At 41.4% G+C, this 23,299-nt stretch overlaps 1 protein-coding gene across 1 annotated transcript in view; it reads left to right on the forward strand.

Annotated features, from left to right (window-relative positions):
* CDC14A (cell division cycle 14A) overlaps window positions 1-5,463 on the forward strand; it is a 191,020-nt gene extending 185,557 nt beyond the window's left edge. Inside the window, exon 15 of the mRNA XM_054691664.1 lies at window positions 5,422-5,463. Within this exon, the coding sequence (XP_054547639.1) occupies window positions 5,422-5,448 (27 nt within the window). The 3' untranslated portion in view covers window positions 5,449-5,463. The remainder of the gene's footprint in view (window positions 1-5,421) is intronic.
* Window positions 5,464-23,299: the final 17,836 nt, after the last annotated feature.

The raw sequence follows: 23,299 nt of genomic DNA on the forward strand, positions 1-23,299 counted from the left end.
TCATCCCAGGAGCTTCCTGGAGTGTCTTCATTGCTTCCCCAATCTCCAGCCTTCAATCGAGAAGGTTCCCTTAGCTTCTCCCTCCTCAATACAGCACCTCCCCCCTCCCAAGTTTTGCCTCTACAGAATTTGGACACCAACAAGTTCTTACCAACGGTCCCTTCTCCTATTAGCTCTGTCACTTTATCTTCAAAACTAGATAGGAAAGGTTGTTTTTTATTTTTTTAAAGACTTTTTTAAAGAGACTTTTTAAAAAAGCAGATACTGTCTTTTATCTTTCAATAACCAGTTAGCTGAAATACAATAGACAATAAATGTTGATAGTCGACAAGAGTAACTTTGAAAGAAAAAAAATAGTTGGTCTTTTGCCTTGCATATTTATTTTTCTTTTAATAAAATAGGTCCTAGAATAAATCCTATCTTGTCAAAGGATCTCCAGAGTAATAGTGTATGGGATTATGAATCTGGTGAATAAATCACATAGTGCAGTCATTTGAGGGAGATTTATACTGCTGTTGTCCAAACTCTGTTTATACTGACAAATATAACAATAAGAAGTGTGAGTCCTACTGACTATAAATTCAAGGTTAAATTACTGAAAATGCATAATACTTCACAGGAACTTGCATAGAAAATGTGTGGTTTTTAATTTGTAAAGCCCTTACACATTGCTAATCGATGGCTGTGCAATTTGCTAGAATCTGGGAGATATAACTGTGGGAATGTCTTTACCTCTCCTTGTCAGTTCCCTGGATGATAGAACTGGAGATCATCCAACCCAGCTCCCTGCTATTTTTATTTGGCAGAAAATGCTTGAATTTTTAATCTTTCTTGGTATAAATTAGGCCCATTTTCATTTTTCTATTCACAGGGAGTAGGAAAACATGTAGCCTCCTTTGCATAGTCAGATACTTTGCTTTTGGCTTAATGAAAGTCCTATGAAATGTCAGCATGGTTGAAATTCCTAATTACTACAAAAATTTACCCTTGTGAAAGTTTTATTTCTTGAATATAAAGGTTTTTTAAAATCTGAAAATTAGAATCTGTTTTCACCAGAAATGTGTAAAATACAGGAGCAGAGAAGAAATGATATCATCCATAGTTCCTCTTCCCAAAGACTATCAATTTTAACATTTAATCTACTTATCTGTTCTTTTTTTAATCTTTTCCTATGTCTACTTAATTGCATGTAATTACAGTCAGAGAGTATATACTGAGATATGTTTATATGATGTTTATATGTGTGTGTTTATATACTCACTCACATGAAAAATGTCAGCAGAAGTTATAGATACCTAGTGACAGTATTTATAACGGGATGTGTTCAACTATAATGACGTTGAATCATGATACAAATGAGAAGTCTGCAGGTAGATGCTTCCAGACTGTTCAGTCGCATCACCATGTCATTCAGGAACCATGTTCTTTTCATCTTTCTATTCCATCCCCTGCCACGCTGTTGCCTTGTGATTCCAAAATGGCTGCCGGAACTCTACTTGACAGATTGTCACATATCAGAAGCAGAAAAGAAGGAAAAAGCTTTTCCCAATTTGTCTCTTTTTCATGAGAGGGAACTCTAAGAAGCCTCTCTCTGTTCCTCCCCCCTGCCCAAAGACTTCTCCCATCTTGTTGTCTCAAAGTAGGTCACATATCCACCCTTAAAGGAAACTGAGGTATGAATTAAAAAACAAATACATATATTGCTCACAAGAAGTCTATTCTTATGTGCTTGTCAATGTACATGATTTAAGATTTGCAGCTTGTGCTGTTCTTTTCCTGCTTGGTAGATTTTATTTCTTTTTCAGAACTTATAGGTGGACTGCAGGTTAAAATGAGTAGGTCCTTGTGCAATTTCCAGTGTCAAGAAGTCATTTGTTGTAAGTCGGTTGCACTGAAATAGGATCTTCTGTCATCCCTGTTATTTAGGTCTTTGACAGTGAACAAATGGAGCATGTGAAAAGCTACAACTACCAGGCTATTTCTATCCCTCTCATAGTTGTTTTCTGACTGATTGTAGGAGAATGCCTGCTGGGGGTGAAGCAGCAGAAGGTGAGAGCAGCACTTGGACTTCCATAAATATCAGTGCTCATGCTGCAGAATTGTTTCCAGACTATGGTGGAACAGATTTGGGGTCTGGAGGTTGTCACTAGATAGTCCTTCTTTTCCTTGAATTTTTAACCATTTGATTAATAAGTACATAAATTTGAAATGGCTAGGTAAAATATCACCTCCATCTTGATCAAGGCTAGGTTAGAGGATTTAGCTCCATGTGAGTGCCAACGTGGTCTTCCCCCCACTCTCTAGGTAAGACTAGCAAAAGACCCTTCTCATGGAGACCCAATGAACTACAGATCTTGTGATATTGAACCAGGGTATGGTCAGGAGGGCCTGGCAGGTGGATGGTAGAGTCTCTTAGATGAGCTATGGACCTGCTTTCTTAGCCAGTTGTATCAGAGGAAATGTCTCATATTGTCTGTTCTATTATCAAGGGGTGCAAGCCAGTTATCATTTAAAGTAGACCCTAAATATCAGCTTAAGCTGAAAATAAGTATAATAATCAGATGTGGGAAAGAATAACTTTTACCATATTCTGAAGTATGATTGAAGTAAAAGATGCTCAGTTTGGAGAAGAGAAAACTATAGAGAAAAATAATGCTGTTTTCAAATATCTGAAACAATATCAAGCAGAATAATAATGCTAATTTCCACTTGAGATGGAAATTGAGATGCCTTGTGTCAGATGTTTGTTATATACTTTATACATGTTACCTGGTCTGATTTTTACCTAATGTGGCAATTATTATGACTCCAGTTTTGTTGTTGAAAATGCTGATTCTTTAAGAGGTAGATTGCCCAAGTTAACCTGGCAGGCAAGGAAAAGAATTGATAATTAAATTCAAGTCTGGCTGACTCTCAAGCCTGGGCTTATAAACACAAATCCATCTGGAGAGGAGGGAGAAAACATGCGTGGTATATGGTTCCAGAAGCAGAATTTGGCTCAGTGGGTAGGAGATAAATTTCATCTTAATATGAGAAGGAATGTTGTCTCAGGTACAGGTGTTCAGAAGAAAGTGAACTCTCTCAGGATATCATGATTTTCCTAATACTTGAGGAAATTAGGGCCTCCCTCGTGGTGCAAGGGGCTAAGATGCAACCTATGAAGCTATCTGCAGCCACGAGTTTGATCCCCAGCCAGGGAGCTACCCACATGGCTCAACAGACCTCTCCTGACTCGCCCGCTACTCCCCTCAGCAGTGTATTTCAGTCTGCCTGTTCTGTTTCCCCCTCTGTCTCTGGTGAATCCTCTCACCCCCCGCACCTCTGGCCTGTACCCCAGTTCTTGTATGCATAAATAAATAAAAATCTTAAAAAAAAAAAGAAATCAGCAGGGTGTGGAAGACTAACTCAGGAAAGGATGTCTGTGTTATGATGTTTTATCACATCAACTCTGAGATGCCTTTTGACCCTAATCTCTAGGATTATATAATATTTCTTCTACTTCTAGGAGGTGACAAATTTTTCCTAGCCCTGGGCTTGGAACATTTCAGATGATTAGTCAGAAGGAAGAAAGTGTTTAGCAAAATCTTACCCACACCAGCCAATGAAGGAGCAAGCCCAGGTGACCAGAGATGTGCCTCCTGGGGCACAGGGACATGAATGTGCCACCTTCTTCATGACTTTGCCCCATTTCTGGTGCTCATTATCCTTTTTGTGCCCATCATGTTCCCTAATGCATCAATAGGATATAATCTAAAGAAGCACATTGTACTTAAAATTTCTGAGGCCAAATATGAGCAGCTGGTGTACTACTTAATTTTTATAAGCAAGTTTTTGAAGATTTTGTTGGAAATTGAACGGATTTCAGCGAAGACAACTTGGATGAGAAACAAGCTATTGTTGACGCCAGGGTAACAGCTACTTTTGATGAAAATTCCTGGATCAGATTTTTTCATTGAACAAAATCCCAAGCAGATCATAAAAGGTCAACTTGGATATTCAGAACTGGCACAGCACAGGACAAACTGGTTCCTCTCATTGTTTTGACCTAAAAAGAGAGATTAGAATACCAAAAGTTACCAATTAGCTTTGAGATTTTATTCTTTGTAATTTGCAAATATAAATAATCTGAACAAAAAATTTGAAACTTCTCAGTTTACAAGCACTGAAATGTCCCAGTATTATGACATGGAAATGATGGCATTGCCTTTGTTTTACTAGGAGTGAACATTACTTTCTTTATTATTTTATCATCATCATCATCATCATGGTGGACATCACCAAAAATTATCCATTAATATCTCAAAGCAGAGCACTAGTTATGTGTGTGTTAGTTTTCACTGTTTAACAAACTACTCCAAAGCAGTGACTTAAAGAAGCAATCTTTCATTGGCTCATGAGTTTCTGGGTTAGAAATTTGGGTGGTGGATGTGGTTATCTAGGTGGTTCTTCTGGTCTTGGTTCACAGAAGCTCATGGTCCCTGGCCTGCATAGCTTTCTGGCATAGGACTTGTCGACTGGGCTAGCCCTAGCTCATTTGCATAGTGGTGGTGTCAGAGTCACATTTCTGCATTTGCTAATGTACTTTAACCAAAGCAACTGACATGATCAACCTAGATTCAAGGGGTGAAGGAATATAGTTCATCTTTTGAGGGGAATATCTTCAAAATCACATTACAAGGGCATCAATATCAGGAGAAAAAGTATTTGTAGCATTTTTGCAATGGATCACAATTTTTAATACATCATTCTTGTTCTTAGAATCCTTGAGCGCCAAGGATCTCATTAAGGAGATAAAAGAGCATAGACATGAACAAAATAGTTATCCATATTGAGCAAATGTGCCAATAAAATAGAGCAATGAAGTCATTTGATGTGGAAGTTGGCAGGTTATTGCAAACACAGAGAAAAGTAAAAGCGAAGATGCTATATTAGTTTTCTATTGTTGCCATTATAAATTGCCAGAAACATTGTGGCTTAAAATAACACAAATATATTATTTTCTAGTTCTGTAGGTCAGAAATTTGGTACCATCTCACCAGGCTACAATCAAAATGCTGTAAGATTGTGGTCATTGGTGGTGAAAGATTATGAGGGAGAACCCATTTTCTCTTCATCTGAGTCGTTGGCAGATTACAGTCTTTCAGAGTTGTAGGACTGAGGTCCATGTTTTCTTGTTGACTATAAGATGGTCAATCGCACCTTCTAGAAACTGCTGCCTCATGGTCTCTTCCCTCCTCCCTTTTCAAAGTGCTCAATGGTGGGTTCAGTTCTTCTCATGGTACATCTCTTTGAGCTATCTTTCTGCCTTCTTATACTTTTTAAGAACTCATGAGATTAGATCTGACCCACCCACCAGGATAATCGCCCCATCTCAAGGTTCTTAACTTTAACCTTAATACAAAGACCCTTTTGTCATTTAAGGTGATATTCACAAATACCAGGGATTAGGACCTGACATCTTTGGAGGAGTCATTATTCTGCCTAAATCAGACCTGGAAGCAGGATGGTGTATGTTACGTTTGGCTGCAAAGACATGGTTAAAATAGAAAAAAAGTGGAAGGTAAGATTCAGCACATACTTATTCTACTTTTTGGCCAATTTTATGACTGGCCTTTTTAGACCTATGCCTTCTTTGACTAAACATGAAAATCTTAGGCCCCCTTAGTGATTTGAAACTTTTCCTTCATATGTTTATTAAGCAAGAAATGTACAGCAAGCAAGGTTTAATTTTTAGTATTTGTATTAAAAAACAATATAATATTTTCTAAATATAAATTTAGCCTTCCGGTAGTACAAATATACCTAAAAAGCTTCACATCCCACCCCACCCTAACTTACCTGATCTAGAGGCCCCTTCTATCTTTCCACTATCCACCACCCTGAAATAGCATTCCCCTCATTTTGGGGCTGACACATGCTTCATTGCCAACGTAGACCCTGTTCACAACATTTGTCAACCCAGGAAGCACTGACTTGTTTTTGAAGCACTTCATCATCTTCAGGATGTTACATAAATTGCATTTGATTGTGGGTATCTGCAGATTCTTTTCATGGGACAAGACCAGATAGTAAAAAAAAAAAATCTTTAATCCTATGACGTTAACCATTTGTAAGGAGTTGTGTGAAACATCCCTGCTTAGAGCCGAACACTCTAAAATTTTCATTTTGTTCTCTTTGGACTTTTTTCTCCCCAAATTTGAGTCTGCAGTGTCATTACAGAAGGTGTGAAGGACCATTCCTAGTCCCAAGAATAGCAACCAGCAGCCTAATAAAGGTTCTTTGAACTTCCTACATGGGGTGGAGATTAAAGGAGAGATGCTCTTTGTCTTAAAGATGATCTTTTTTCTTCATAAAACAAATCCGTCTTACTTTACTCTGAAAAATGTAAGAACAAGAGAATTCATTTGCAGAGATCAAATCTGAAAGCATAAAGGAATGGTAATTTGCTGTAGCTAAAAATAGACCCCACCTTGATGCATTTATATCACGTGGGTTGTTAACAGCAGCGTGTCCAGGCTTTCTCTGCAGAGAGACTAAGTCAGAACCTGCAGTCAAGAATCAGATACAGTTGCTCTTAATGTGCTTTGCTTCTAAGAGGAAAAAATGTTAACGATTTTTCCAGACTCTCCCCACAGAGATAAGGGGAGGTATGATTATCATATTTTTTGGTTCTAGTCATTTATCACAAGGCTAGTGTATACACACACACACACACACACACACACACACTACACGAGGCACTCCTCATTTTATTGCACTTTGCTCTATTGCATTTCTCAGATACTGCATTTTGTTTTTACAAGACCCTCCACCTGCAAAAAGATTATGACTTGCTGAAGGTTAGATGATGGTTACCATTTTTTAGCAACGAAGTAATTTTTAATTAAAGTATGTACACTGATTTTTTAAGTCATAATGCTATTGCACACTTAATAGACTACAATATACTCTAAACATAACATTTGTGTGCACTGGGGAACTTAAAAAATTTATGCGCCTTGTTTTATTGTAATAATCGCTTTATTGTGATTAAATGAAACTAAACCCAAATGTCTCTGAGGTGTGCCTGATCAATGTAAACTATACAGTCCATGGTTTTGGGTTCACTAGAGGAGAGAAAGAAATACAAATAATTCCACATGCAGTTCTTTTATTCTAATTGGGATAAGTAACAAAAAGCAAACATGGGAAGTATATATTATAAACATGTATATATTAGTTTGCAGCATCAAGGAAGGGCTCAGAACACAACATTCTTTAAAAGGCCTGAACAGGGGCCTCCCTGGTGGCGAAAGGGGTTAAGATGCAACCTATGAAGCTCTCCACAGCTACTGCAGCACAAGTTCGATCCCCAGCCAGAGAGCTACCCACATGGTGCAGACCTCTCCTGACTCTCCTGTTGCTCCCCTCAGCAGTGTATTTCAGTCACTCTGCCTGTTCTGTTCCCCACTCTGTCTCTGGTGAATCCTCTCACCCTCCACACCTCTAGCCTGTACCCCAGTTCTTGTATACATAAGTAAATACATTAAAAAAAAAAAAAAGAGGCCTGAACCATTAGTTGGAGTGTTGAGGGCTGGCAGGGAGGAAGTGGATTCCAGGTGCCACCCAGGCAAACATAGCCACACACTCTAAGGTGAACATTCCACATTTCTCCACCTTCATCCTTAACCTGGAGACTACAGGCCCAGGAGATAACATGTCTTTTTAGGTGAAGATAAACTTTTCTCTATACAGCAGCAAGCGACCCCATTCCACTCCCTGAAATGGCTTATTTCATCACTATTTTTTCGAAAAATCCTTTTCCCTTTAAAGAACTAAGTGCAGAGCTAAATTTTCACATCGAGTTTTCAATTTCAACAAACATTTCACACCCAAGTGTCTCTTTTAGTTTTACACACCTGCTTACACTGTACTTCAGCCCCAGTGGCCACATCCCCAAACCCCCAGTGAACAAAATCTTAGCATCAAATAATCTATTTGTTCATAATCATGTGTTCTTCCGGACCTGTCCTTGGATACTGTGTCTGCACAAGGTCATTGATTTTATTAAGATTTCCCTCCAGTAATGGTGTTTTCCCAATTATCTTTATATGTATTTTAAATTTATTTATTTATGCACACAAGAGCTTGGGTATAGAACAGACGTGCGGGCGGCGGGGCAGAGGGTGAGAGGATTCACCAGAGACAGAGTGGGGAGCAGAACAGGCAGATTGACTGAAATACACTGCTGAGGGGAGCAGCGGGCGAGTCAGGAGAGGTCTGCTGCATCATGTGGGTAACTCCCTGGCTGGGGATCGAACTTGTGCTGTAGTAGCTGTGGACAGCTTCACAGTGCTGACAATTAACCCCTTGTGCCACCAGGGAGGTCCCCAATATCTGTATTTTCCCAATATTTGTCTTTAACCCCCCTCTATAATCCCCCATCTCAGCCTGACCCAGCTCACGTCCGGTGCACTCTACCCGCATAGATGCAGTCGTGCCTTCCAGATGGTGGCCTTCTCCACCCTGCCCCTGGGGTCTCGGAGGCACATGTCCACGGAGGCCTTGGCTTTGCACTCATAGAGGGCCTGTCTCCAACAGCACCTGCCTCCCTCCCAGAGGCACCCATTGTGCCTTGTGGCTCTAAGTTTGTCAACCAGGTACTGGAAGGGAGGTGAAAAGAGTTTTTCTTTCTTTTTCCTTTTTTTTTTTTGTCAAGTACTGTGTACCTGGGTCTTAAGAATGTGGCTATTTCAATGCTCCTACCCACTGTCCAGCTGTAGTTCTACAGTAGTTCTACCATGTAACTCCTCCTCCTGTCTCCTGACTAGAGTGATTTTCTTTTCTTTATAACCTTCCCCAACTACAGAGAGTTTCACCAGAGCCCTAAGTGTGGCCTTCACTCCCCCTATTCAGATGCTGGGAACTGGGGGCCTCCCTGGTGGTGCAAAGGGTTAAGCACTGTGAAGCTATCAGCAGCCTCTGCAGCATAAGAGGGAGCTACCCACATGGCGCAGCAGACCTCTCCTGTCTTGCCCGCTGCTCTCCTCAGCAGTGTATTTCAGTTACTCTGCCTGTTGTGCTCCCTGCTCTGTCTCTGATGAATCCTCTCACTGCCCCCCACCCTGCACTTCTGACCTGCACCCCCGTTCTTCTATGTAAATAAATAATTTAAAAAATTCACTGTTTCTCAAAATACAGGCTTCTGCTCCAAAGTTTTTAAGTTGTAAGTTTAATTGATTTAATAGCTTTAAGACCTTCACAGTCAAATTTAAATGAATCATGTCTACCCCTCCAATCTACTTTCTCAGCCCTCTCTCATGCCTGACACTTTCCAATCTGGCCTCTATTATTCCCCTGACATTACTCTTATCAACATTTCCAATGGCCTCCTTGTCACATAATCAAATAGACTCTTGATGATCTTTATCTAGAATGGTCCGTGGTTAGGGTTCGGAGCTGTAGATGTGCTCTTCTGAGACCACATTTCACCTGGAGAACCTCTTCCAGATCATCTCTGTAAAATTATGTCTGAGAAGCAGGAAAATAAGTATCAGAAAAGTAAGCAAGCCAGCCACACTGCAGCCAGCAAACATTACAGTCAATTATTTATAGTGCAGGATAAATTTGCTCTGGAAAATTAAGGAAGAAGATGATTAGAGGTATAAACAAGTCATACAAAGTAGAGCAAAATGGGTGGATTTTCTTTATTTACAGTTACTCTCACTTATTTATCCTTTATATGTATTATTGAATCCACAACCTAATTTAATATTCTGTATTTGTAGCTCGAATTAATGTGGAGTTAAAGTCTTGTATGCTTTCCACCCCCAGACAGTGGTTTAAATTTCAAAATTAATCTCTGTTTATAATTTCTTCTGAAGTTTATGACTCATGCACATTTATTTGGTTGTTAATCCCTAAGCTTTCTTCATTCTGAGCACTGGTGATCAGAAAATAATATTTCATTGAATAAAGCTGCCATCATTTATTTCTTTTCACACAAAATTAGCACAAATTGCCTCAGCACATAAAGATATTATTTCTGAAAATGAAGATAATTAACATGGAGTGATCTTCATATTAAATGCAAATTAAAATCTAATTTGAAAAATCCATTTTCCATTCTGTGAGTTGTTTCCTAAGAAAAAGGACATGTGGGACAGTAGTGGCTTCACCACTTACTGTGTGACTTTGGGAAAGTTTCTCAACATCTAAGCTTCATTTTCTAATATGTAAAAAATAGTAAGTTATGGGATTTTTGTAATGTCTGAAAATAAATTAACTTAGTGTTTGATATACCATGAACCATAAGTAACTGGTGGCTACTATGATGCAAAAGACAAATTTTTATGAATAATATCTTTTTTTTTTTTTTGTGGGACCCTCGGCAGTGGCTGGGGAACGAACTGGCACTGCAGAGGCTGCGGGCAGCCTCGCAGCCAAACGTTCAACCGCTGCGCCACCAGGGAGGCCCATGAATGATATCTTAAGGCAGTTACTATATTTAAATGGAATGGCAAAGCCATGGGCCATTTAACAATGCATCCCAATCTCAGTCTTGAGAAATTTCTTTTTTCTTTTTTTTAAGATTATTTATTTATACAAGCACTGGGTACAGTCAGAAGTGCGGGAGGGTGAGAGAATTCACCAGAGCCAGAGCAGGGAACAGAACAGGCAGACTGATGAAATACATTGCTGAGGGGAGCAGCGGGTGCAGCAGGAGAGGTCTGTGCACCATGTGGGACCCTCACTGGCGGCCAGGGATCGAACCGGCGCTGCAGAGGCTGAGGGCAGTTTCACAGCCCAGCGCTCAACCGCTGCACCACCAGGGGAGGCTTGAGAATTTTCTTTTCATGTTCCAGAAGGTTAGTTCAATGTAGCCACTGATATTATCTGAGAGAATAAAAGCTAGTACTTCCATTTGTTCAGAGCAGAATGAGGGAAAGGTCTAGAGAGTGGCCCTTTTACCCCTAACCAGGACACATGCATGGCCTCTGCCATTGTCAACAACCCCCTTCATATTGTACACTTGTTACAACTGATGAGCCTACACTGAGCCATCATCATCACCATATTCCAGAATTTACCTTGTGGTTTATGCTTGGTATTGTATAGTCTGTGGGTTTGGACAAGCAGATAATGATGTGTATAAGTCACCATAGTATCATACAGAGAGCTCCACTGTCCTAAACATTCTCTGTGCTCTGCCTACTCATCCTTCACACCAGTCCTGACTTTGGTAACCACTGATCTTTTTTAGTCTCCATAATCCTACCTTTTCCCAGAAAGTCGTATAGTGGGAATCATGGTATATGGACTCTTTAAAATGGACTTCTTTCACTTAACAGTATGTATTTAAGATTACCCTCTGTCCTTTGTGGTATGACAGCTCGGTTCCTTTTTAGTGCTGAATAATGTTCTATTGCACGGATGTGCCACAATTTATCTGTTCACCAGTGCAGAAATCTTAGTTGTTTCTAAAATTTTCTACCAAACTGTTTTCCAAAGTGACTGTATCACTTTTCACTCTTACAAAATGAAACATACTCTTACCCTATGATCCTGCAGTCACCCTCTTTGGCATATCTCTAGATGAGTTGAAAACCTAAGTCCACACAAAAGCCTGTACATGAATTTTTATAGAAGACTTATTCATAATTGTTGGAAGCAATCAAGATACTTTTCCCACAGGTAAATAGAGCAACCAACTGTGGTACATCCATAGAGTGGTATATGGAATTCAGGGCTGAAAAGAAATAAGCTATCAAACCATGAAACGACATGGAGGAACCTAAAATGCATGTTTCTAAGTGAAAAAAGTCAATCTGAAAAGGTTACATAATGTATGATTCTAACCATAATGCATTCTGGAAAAGACTGAACTCTGGAGACAGTTAAAAGATCAGTATTTGCCAGGCACTTGAGGGCTGAGCATTTTCAGGGCAGTGAAACGATCCTGCATGATGTAGAAATGATGGACATGTCATTATGCATTTGTCCAAGCTCACAGAATGTGCAAAACAGAGTAGGATCCTATTATGGACTTCAGTTAATAATAATGTATCAGTATTGGTTGATCAATTATAACAAATTTACCACACTAATGCAAGATGTTCATAACAGAGGGAAGTGTGTGCGTGTGTGTAAGGGTTTGTGAAAACTCTGCACACTGACAAATTTTTCTGCTCAAGAATATATTTATTGGGCCTCCCCAGTGGCGCAGCGGTTGAGCGCTGGGTTGTGAAGCTGCCCACAGCCTCTGCAGCGCCGGTTCGATCCCCGGCTGCTCCCTGGCTACCGGAGGAGGGTCCCACATGGCGCGCAGACCTCTCCTGCCGCCCGCTGCTCCCCTCAGCAGTGTACTTCGGTCCTTCTGCCTGCTCTGCTTCCCGCTCTGGCTCTGGTGAATTCTCTCACCCTCCCCCGCTTCTGACTGTACCCAGTGCTTGTATGTATAAATAAATAAATAAATCTTAAAAAATATATATATATTTATTAAGAAGAACCTTATATTGAAGGGGGAAATCAAATAATGTACAAAAATGAATAACATTTAATAGTAAAATTTAAAAAAAAGAAGAAAACCAAACAAAGCAAAACCCTTAAATTGTCCATCCAACTTCTTAGAAATTGGGAGAAGGATAACATGTGTTTGTGGGAAAAATAAATCTCTAAACCACTTCCTTCAATTTACAGAGACTGCTGGGGGCGGTCAGTGCAAAAGGAAAAAAAAGAAAAAGAAAAAGAAAGAACATGCTCTCACAGTCTCTGGTAGTTACTCTGAGACTCTAAGCAGATGACTGCCTAGCAGAGCACATCAATGTGCGTCAGGTTCAGCCAAAGAAGTTCCAGAGTCAAGAATGGAGTAGAGATAAATCTCTGTACATAAGTTAGGGAAACTTTTGAAGTAGGATATCATGGAGAGGGAGAGGCGGCTGAGCTGTAGGAAGGACACTTGATCTTCTGGAGAAAGAAGCTGCAAGAAGCTTTTCAGCACAAGATGCTTCATCCTGTAATTTGCTTGCTTTTGTTATTGTGATGTAAAGAATTTCTGATTCACTAAACCATCAGTCAAGTCTGCCTTATATTCAATTGTTTCCAAGTGTGGAGTGCATGTGTGTGTGTGTGTGTGTGTGTGTGTGTGTGTGTTGGGGAAGGTGAGTAATATTAGGGAGGAGTGAGGAGAATAGGAGGGCAGCCTCAAGTGAGTTTTGAATGGTGGCAGAAATGGACTTGGACCCTGAAATGACCACCAAACCACCCCCTGAACTTCCCACTGACTGAGAGCTAGGATTCAGCAGTTCTCTCTGTCTCAGAAAATAGGGATCGCCTGACTCAAAGATACTAGGCTTCCAAGAGAAACTCTTTCAACTCTGCCAATGCCTGTAGTGTGTTGTTGTGGGTCAGCAGAAGAAGACATGGTTCAGCTACATTTTAAGTCTGACTATTGTTGCATCAGGCAACAAACACCACACTGATAAAAAAAACAGAAGTTGTGGAGCAGGCTACATAATGCAGGATGCTGCTGAAAAGCAAGATCCTGGCCTTTTTATTGACAGAAGAATTATACAGCATCAGTTGAGAGGAAGGACAACAAGAATAGGGAGGGGTGAAACTAGAAAAGGTGCCCTGTCATCTATAGTATCAGGGTTGTGAGTCTGTCCTCCAGGCACTTCTTATCTGTTTGGTGACTCAGTATTGTAATTGAGATCAAGCCCTAGCTCCCCAGCCATGGTTTCAATTTTATCAACAAGGTGTTCCACTGATCAGCTTCTGGGGTCCCTTGTGATACATCGGTTCTTGGCCCCCTGGCGTTCCCCTTCATACCTCGTGATGCATAGCCTTCCGAGTGACCTAGCTTTGTGCTCTTAATTGATTTGAAAGGCACCTTGCAGGGTTGGGCTCCTGTACCTAATTGCCCCAGCCGTTCTGACCTTGCGTAGGATTTAGAACTGTAAGTAACAAAAATGGTGGTCCAACAGGCTGCTTAGTAGATTGGCAGATCCACAGACTATAGAGAAGACTTAACCCACATTCCAGAGGAGCAATATAACAGTAGGAAAAAAGCAATTATTTCAATCAGTATAGTGGCCTATATTATAGATATAATTTAATCCTCAAACACTATCCATCCTAAAGGTTAAGAAGCCAAAGCTCAGTGAGATTGTCAGGAAGTTACGAAGTCCGAATTCACATGCCCTTCTAGCTGTGCTCTGTGCTCTCAGTCTTCAGCAAAATGGAAAGGGAAGATTTGTCAAGTTTCTTTCCCTCTTGACTTTGTTTTGCAATGCCAGAGTGTATTAATCCACTTGTACAGACCAACTCTTTTCTTGCTAAAGCAATTAAAGGCTTTGTTGTAGAGCAACCCCGATACAAAACGGGGTGCCTGACTGTGGGTCCTCACCCGCGCGCTTAAAAGGACTTATCAATGCTCTACTGCAGGCACACGTGAAAGGTTAATAAAAGGTTTATTTACAAGGGAAAGGGAAATGAGGAAATGTACAGCTCTGGATAGGCCTAAGCTGAGAAATAAAAATAGTTTTGAGATTTGAACTCTGCACGAACTTCACGTATTTTTAGCAGGCCTTTGTGGGTATTTAGCAGAGACTGTTACTGTTTTTGATTAAGGTTGGAATTTCAATTGCATTTTGGATTTTCAAAATGTATTTCCATAAAAATTTCTATCTCTTTCTTCCTCTCCCTCCTTTCTTCTCTGCTCTGCTCCCTCCCCAGCTTGTGCTCATAACTTGGTCGCTTCATTGCTACAGGTTACTCTCCCAGGGTCACTTGCCTGTTAGAGATGTTGGCATCAGTGCCTCTGGCAGCAATGTCCTATTGCCTCTCCATCCCTCCAAAACCTTCCCAACCAGATTGGTTTCAGATGGAGCAGTGTAAGTACAGGTTCTGGTTGGTGGGAAGTTGTAAATAAAAGTGATAGTCTGTAATTTCCTCGTGTCTTTGTTTTGGAATTTGAAAGTGGATTATTTTGGGGAGCAGGATACTCCACATCTGTTCCTTTGAGGAAGAAACACAGTTTGGTTCCCTTCTCCTGATTCCAAGAGTGGTTATATGCTCCTTAACAATCACATGCTTTTTTTTTTTTTCAGTTGTGCTGTTTATCACAAGTCCTGTCTTTTGTATCACCTTAGCAGTAAAGTGTCTCTATTAGTCTTCACACTCAGAAGAGAAAATTTGTGCATTTTACTGTTGTATAAAAATAGACATTTGTTTGTAGAGTTGAAGGATGCAGTTTAATCAGTTTCTCTATGTAGAGGAAGAGCCTCATAGTGAAGATGGCTACACACACACACACACACACACACACACGATCACACACACACACCAATGATCACACACATGCAGTTCTAGGCTAAAGCAAACCAAGCAATTGCTTATAGCAGATCTTGCTAGAGCATAAGAACACTCCCTTTCTCTAATATGGAAATGTTGTTTGTTGCCTCTAGACAAGTGATATTTCATTTACATGAATATAATTTTGATGAACTTTATCATGCAAGTGAAAATGAAATGTTAATGGTTTTAAAGGGAAGCCATTCTATTTGGATTTTCTTTTCTTTTTTTCCCTAAGATTTATTTTTATTTATTTATGCATGAAAGAACTGGGGTGTAGGCCAGAGGTGCAGGGGGTAAGAGGATTCACCAGAGACAGAATAGGGAGCAGAAAAGGTAGATCTACTGAAATACACTGCTGAGGAAAGCAGCAGGTGAGACAGGAGAGGTCTGCTGCGCCCTGTGGGTCATCTCTGTGGCCTGGGATCAAACTCATGCTGCAGTGGCTGTGGTTGGCGATAGCTTGATATGCTGAGATGTTAACCCTTGCGCCACCATAGAGGCCCATATTTTGGGATTTTCACCTACAAAATCAATAAACGTGAACATTATCATTGTCTATTTAGAATAAATAAAAGCATTATTTATCTAGATAAAGTATAATTTTTTTTTTCAGAACTGGCTCTCTCCACATGTTTTTCCCTAGCCACTGTTTGAACAATTCAGATCCCACAGGAATGTGAGGATTCCAATTTGTTGTGTCCTAACATACCACTAACCCTCAGAAATGCTGGCTTACTTAGAGTAGTTGTTGGAACTCAGTAACTGATGTGTAAGAGTAGCTTTATAAGTACATTGAATCAATGAAGCCACTTGATAAAATCAAACCGAATAAAATCAAATAATCATAGTTAGCAACTAATAACCAACAGTAAAAATATGGTTCTTAGAAAATGTGTGTTTGCCAGTGGTTCACAGGATTGAGGAAGAGATGAACAGGAGGAGAACAGGACATTTTTATGAATTTATTCATATTGTTTTATGTGATACTTTATGAAAATATCCTGTCTAATACTATAATAGTGGCTACACGTCATCATACATTTATCAAAATTACAGAATCTAGAACATAAAATTAAACCTTGCTGTATGCTATGTACTTTAGTCCATAATAATGTATCAATGTTGGTTTAGCAATTTTAACAAACTCACCACAGTAATATAGGAAAATAATGATAGGGATAACAATATTTGTGTATATGTGTGTATGTATGTGTATAGGTGTTAGAGGTGGTATATAGGAACTCTGCATGGTCTGAGATTTTTCTGTAAACCTAAAACTTCTTTAAAATAAACAATTTATTTAAAATAATTCTATTTAAAATAAATCTACTAATTAACCAGGAGTTGGGAAAGGAAAAAAGAAGGTGGTCTAGAGATCAATGTGGTTTGCTTCACCTACAGGCTTTGGAGTGCTCACAGAAACCAGAATATACCAGATTTAGGTATGGTTTTTGAAACCTCATTGCAAATGGCAACTTTGATATCTGAAGAAAGTGGGACTAGAAGATTCTTGCTTAAGGAAGATAGTCTGTGGAAATAGTCAGTTTAGTGGACCGTAGCACCTCTTCCCTCATGGCCTCAATAGTCTGAAGTGCTTACTGCTTGTGCCTGTAAAACAGACATGACTGCCACCCATGGGCACAACCAAAGACTATACTCCAGTAACTGATGAGGTTTTCTCTCAGGAAATCTGGAAAGAACTTTCTCCACAGGTATCACAATACTACTAGGCTCCTTTGAAACTGGTCTTAGTGTGTTTGTTTGTTTGTTTTAATCCAGCACAAGTTTCCACAGAACAAGGTCAGAATGTCAAGGTGCTGCTAGCTAAGGTTGCTCCCAAGAGCTCCTCTCTTCTCTGAAAATATACCACAGTCTAGGAATCTCTTGGCATCTCAATCCTTGAAAGGTTGTGTGTATGCCTCCCATCCAAAACTTTCAAATTTGTTCCCCAGCTGAACTCAAAGATCAGTTAAAAATATCATTCATACTTTGAAATGGTTCCTCTTCACTGTTTTTTGCAAGAATACCCAAGGTTTCTTCGTGAATCTATTTACTTCTGTGAGAAAAAATTGATTTGTCTTTTCCTTGGACCCTCTCATCTCATAAAATGAAAGTTACTACATGTAACCTTTCAGCTTTGTTTTCATAAAAGAAGTGTTTTCTAGTAATATCAAGGGATATTTTGTATGTGAGTTCATAGAAATTGCCCTTGGCCATTGAATGATTCTGGATGCCCCTGAGTCTCTTTTCATACCCTGAATTTATTATTTCATGAATTAACTGACACGCTTTCTAATTCCTGGGTGACTTCCACTGTGCAACTAGAAAAGTCACCTCAGCAATACAGACAGAAGTATGGTAACTGCTGTTATAGGCTTGGTTTGCCTTCCACGTGTACCAAGTTAGGACCATCTTTCTGTGTTAGATTTCCTTGTGGGAGAGTTTCTGATCCTACAATCTATTAGTCCAGGAATTAAATTCAGAGAGGATCTACTGAAGTATGGCCTGTCTAAAAACATAATTAATATATTGGGTAAATTTCAACTAGGTTGGGAAACAGGATGTGATGTAACTTGTTTGTAAAGTCATATTATTTGTTTGAAATTCAAATATGCATAAAAACCCACAAAAGTGTAAATATGTAGGGTGACATTTTTTGTGGCTTACAGGTACAATTGTAACAAGGGGCTGAAGCCAACAGCTGTTACAGATGGTGACCCCTGGAGCTGGTGCTTGTGAGGATGGATATCCCCAGGCAAAATGCGAATCAAGTATCACTGGAGGTGGGGACTCTGATAAGGAATATAAAGGACTGCGGAAGCAACCCCTGGGATTCAGCTTTCAGGATTTTAGTGTTTTGGGATCTCCAGTGATTCCAGGGTCAGCCCCTGCCCCCACCATGCTGATCTTCCAGAAGGCTCTTGCAGGCCTCTGAAGGATGTGGAAAGGCTTCCAGCAGCCAACCTCCAAGAAAAGTTTGGAGGCTTTGCAGTTAGCTGAGTGACTGAACCTGTTCCCACCTTTGCTGCTGTTACAGCTGAAGAGGAAGGTGAGGACCAGCGGCTGGGCCCCTGGCTGAGCTGCATGAATGGAGCTGTTCAGCTGCTGCAGCTGCAGTTGAGTATCAATTGTCTGGTGCTATGCTGGGGCATCTTGGCAGCTCTGGTAAGCATTTCCTGTTGTGTCTTCTGTTGTCTTCGTGAGTTGGAACCTGGCCTATAGTCTGGTGGCAAGAGGATGCCGTCTTGGGAACTTTTGTGTTTAGGACTTTAAAACACTGGATGCTGCTTTGGGTGAGGTAGCGGCTATTTGTGACCTCAGTGACTCTGTTTTTCCTTGTTTGTTAAATAAATCCCATTAATGTTGTTCTCTGAACCTGAGTAGTCTTGTGATTGTGCCTGTGGGTGAAGAATCCAGACAGTGACTGGTAAAGTATTTAGGCAGTATCCTTGGCCAGTTTTAGTGCCCCTTGCTGCCCTGCATCAGAATCAAGTGGTGAAGTGAAGCAGGATTCTCGAAAATTGGGGCATAAGGTAGAAACATAAGGATAGTGTTGAGTGGTCACCACCAAAAAGTCATCAAAAGGAAAAGGGAAGAGAGAGAGAGAGAGAGTTTGGTAGTCTTAAGAAGGCAGGCTGAGACTGCAGGCAACAGGGAGCAAGGAACCAGGACACAATCCAGGTCAAGCGGGAGGATGGAAGGCAATTTCTCTAAAATCTGGGCTGCTCCCACATCAGTCACAGGGCTGGAATTTTGTGCAAAACAACCTAGATACCGTGATTTTGTAACCCGAGAGAACCTCAACTCCTAGGTTTGTGGTTTCTAGATTTGTTTCAAAATGATCTCAGATACTCCCTGAAATGGCACTCCTCAACCCTGCATGGTTACTCCTACTTCTTCCTGGGCTCTGGCTGATACTGCTGCTTCCTGTAATACTGAACCTATGTCTGCCTCTATTTAGCAGGGGGAAAAGATGCTAAAGATGATTTTCCCTGTTGAGTAAGCCTTGGAGAGAAAATCTGTGCTGAAGGCAGGTGGACAACTTTATTCCTGTGGTTCTTAGGACCCTCTCTTCTGAGATGGGGCATGTTTGTTTGTCTGGATGGTGAAGCTCCAGGGACTTCTGTTGAACAGTCTGTTCCCGAATCTAGGGCAAGACGGCTAAGAGCGCAAAGTTCAGTCTTTAAAATAACATCTCTTGGGACAAGTATCTCTCCACTGGACTAAGGACTGTGCATATTGGAATGAGACAAAAGGTAACCATAGGATTTTGAACTTTAGCAAATAAAGAGAGTTTGTGGGTTTCAGGCGCTGCTTTTTTAAATTTAAAAACAATTTTTCTAGAAGAAGAATAGACAGTTTTTGTAAGTTGACCAAGTTGCTTGCAGATTCTGTTATAGTCACTTGTGGATAGTGTCTGGCAAAATAAAATGCTGATTAAAAACTAACAATTTCCAGGGGCTCTGGCCCCAGCCCAGGCCTTTCTCAATCACTTTTATTTTTGAAAAGAAACAGTTCAGTTGTGGTCATTGAAATGCTGTTATAATCTATGAAACACTGGACAAGCTATTTATGTTTCTGAGTCAGTTTCCTTTCTGTAAATTGAGACTAAAGGAAGTTTGGTGTGAAGAAATGAATACAGCCTCCAAGTAAAAACCTGGGCACACAGAAGGCACTCAATAATTGCTAGTGTCTTCCAGCCTACATCTCATAGAAACTTAAGTTCTTTCTTAAGAACTTTCTTTCCTAAAGACTTAAAAATAAAACTAGCAGGAGGTAAGTTTGCCTACCTATCTATTCTGATATAAAAGAAAGATTTACTTATTTAACAAATGTTTCTAGTGTGCATTTCACATGACAGTGCTGAGCTGGCAGTAAGGGGGGTGATGACTAGCTCCACTCTCATTCAAGTTCTCAAAACGCTTACAGTGTAGCAGAGAGGAAAGGCAGATGATGGGCATTGTGTAAACGCATGAATAATAAATACCTTGGACAAGTGCAGGAAAAAGTTATTTGTGTAGTGTTGGGGGTAGACTGAAAGGAGCATTTACTGAGTGTTTTTCATGTGCTAACAGCAGACTGTGAGCTTGTGGGTGTTATCGGTTGTAACCCTCAAAACAATCTGGTTTGGTACATATCTTGGGCTCTAAGAATTTAAGGAACTTAGCAGAGATGATGCAATTTTAAGTGGAAAGGTTGGGGAAATAAGAGTTTTATCTGACATCCTGTGCTCCTTTCCCTTCCCCACACAGCTTCAAAGTATTAGTGACAAATGTTGTTTTTAGGGATGTGCCCATTTTTAAAAATTTTTAAAATTTTTATTTATTTATTTATTTACTTCAGAAAAAGATCTATTTATTTATTTATTTATGCAAGCACTGGGTGCAGTCAGAAGCACGGGAGGGTGAGAGAATCCACCAGAGCCAGAGCGGGGAGCAGAGCAGGCAGAGTGACGAAGTACACTGCTGAGGGGAGCAGCGGGCGGCAGGAGAGGTCTGCGCGCCATGTGGGACCCTCCTCCAGTGGCCGGGGAGCAGCCGGGGATCAAACCGGCACCGCATAGGCCGCGGGCAGCTTCGCAACCCAGTGCTCAACCGCTGCGCCACCGGGAGGCCCTAATTTTTATTTTTTTAAAAAAGATTTATTAATTTATACAAGAACTGGGGTACAGGCCAGAGGTGAGAGAGGATGAGAGATTCACCAGAGACAGAGCGGGGAACAGAACAGACAGACTGACTGAAATACACTGCTGAGGGGAGCAGCGGGCGAGACAGGAGAGGTCTGCTTCGCCATGTGGGTATCTCCCTGGCTGGCCAGGAATCGAACCCATGCTGCAGAGGCTGCGGACAGCTTCACAGTGTTGTGCTGTGGGGAGGCCTGTGCCCATTTTTTTATAGGACGCAATGGTAGAGGTGATAGAGGACTCGCTTTCCTGCTGGTCAGAGAAGATGTGTTATAGGGCAACACCGATGTCAAATGGGTTGACCTGACTGTGGGTCCTCACCCACGCACTTAAAAGAGATTTATAATGAGACTCAACTGCAGGTACACAAAAAGTTTAATAAAGGGCTTATTTACCAAAAAGGGGGAAATGAAGAAAGGAATGACCCAGGGAGAAAGAGAGAGATAAATTGGTAAATGTGTGTACCAGTTCCACTGAGTTGGAACCCCAATAGCATGCAGAAAGACGGCAAAAACCCATGGGGCCCCCAAGGCCCATATGTCTGCTATATACCAAGCCTAGCTGCTTAACTCCACCCTCAGTTCCCAGCAACCCTCCCTTCGGTGGTGATGACATTATGGGATTTGTAGCCCTTGGTGTCTTGGATCTCTTTGGTCTGGGGTGGGGGTGGGGTTCATAATGTTATAGGGCAGGGAGAGGGGTAGCCCAAACCCCGCAAATCTGCCTATTCTAAATGGGTTCTGCCATCCACCGCATCAACACAAAACATATGAGACTTTAATGGGAAGGAACTTTAATAAAACTAGGAAACAATACAGGTAAGGCAGAGAGTCTAGTTTTTAAATGAAGCACCCAGAGTTACCCGTCCCCTCGTGGGTAAAACTCCATCCACATGGGATTGGCCCAAAACAAGGCCCCAAATCCTGCCTCAAGCCTAAAGCATCTTCCAGTGGGGACCCACAGAAAAGGGTCAGAAACAACCAGACAAGCCCGGAAGGAAAAGAGCAAAATCAACATTAAGATAAAAGCTGCCATGGTCACCTCCCCACGGGTCTCACCCACATCTGTGTCACCCAGTCCACGACCAAAAAGACAAGCTGTTTCTTCACGTGTCTCTAGGCTCCATGCGCCTCCTCCAGGTCTCCTGGCTCCATTCCGCTTTTTCCTTCCTCAGTCTCTTCTGTAGCTTCTCCTTTTCCTGCTCAGCTCCACCCTCTCTTGGGTGGGGCAGGGAACCTCCCCCTTTCCTGGGGACCACCCTGTTACAATAAAACCTATCTGTGGAGTTGTGCAGGACATCCTCTCCCTCCAACAGATGGAGCAAGTTGTGAACAGGACCATGTGTTTTCACTTTTGGTTGTGACATTCTCTCAAGGCACCATTTCCACTAGGCAGACCCATCCAACTGGATGGATAACATCGTCTGGACAATCTAGAAGGATTAGAAGCAATCTAGAGCCTAAATAGGAAACACCACAGATGAACTAAAAGCAAAAAAATAAAATGAGGACACTGCTACATGACCTAGTTGATGGGGTTTTGTGGAGTTGTGGGGTTCACTCTGGGAAAGGTTTCACCAGAACTCCCATTTCAGTGACACACGGCGAGCTCCCCAGGTGAGTTTCTCCATGAGACAGAGACGTTAGTTATATTTAAAGGGTAGGTTTATTAGGGAAAGGAAAGGGACAGGTTTTGCTGAGAGAGGCCTGCATGGTTGTAGGAATTCGGCCTTGAGGAGAGCTGCCTCCACTGAGGAAGGTCAGTGAAGAAAAGTCCCGGCAGGTCACGGGCAGGCAAGTAGCTGCTGCCCTGCAGAGGGAGAGAGCTGGTGAAGAGGCACCTGCATAGTCACAGGTGGGCAGACTGAGTGCTGCCCCAGCCTGTGCAGAGACTGCACTGACACAGTCCTCTTCTATTTGGGAGGGGTCACTCCTCTGTGGATTGGCCCATTTGTTGCTGATTTGGGATAACCAGGCAAAGCCAGGTAGGGATCAGAGATTCCAGGGTGGGCCCAATCTCCATATCTTTACCCTCAGGCCTGTGCTCCACTCCCTGTAGCATCTGATCCTGCTTGGGTCTCATGACTTGTGATAAGGCACTGGTGCCTGAGGGTCACGACCTAAATGATCCTTTTATTCTCCTCGACCCCCACCTCCTGTGAGTCAGGTTCTGGTCTTGGGGCACCTCCTTTCCAGTCTTTCTACTCTTGTCCTCCATCATCGGGTCACCTGAGAGTGAAAACGCCCCCTGGCTCTCTCCTGGACCCTGCAATCAGGGGGG

The sequence above is a fragment of the Talpa occidentalis genome, unplaced genomic scaffold (assembly GCF_014898055.3).
Source record: "Talpa occidentalis isolate TD23 unplaced genomic scaffold, MPIMG_talOcc4v2.1 talOcc4.9, whole genome shotgun sequence".
In the NCBI taxonomy this organism is placed as follows: domain Eukaryota; kingdom Metazoa; phylum Chordata; class Mammalia; order Eulipotyphla; family Talpidae; genus Talpa; species Talpa occidentalis.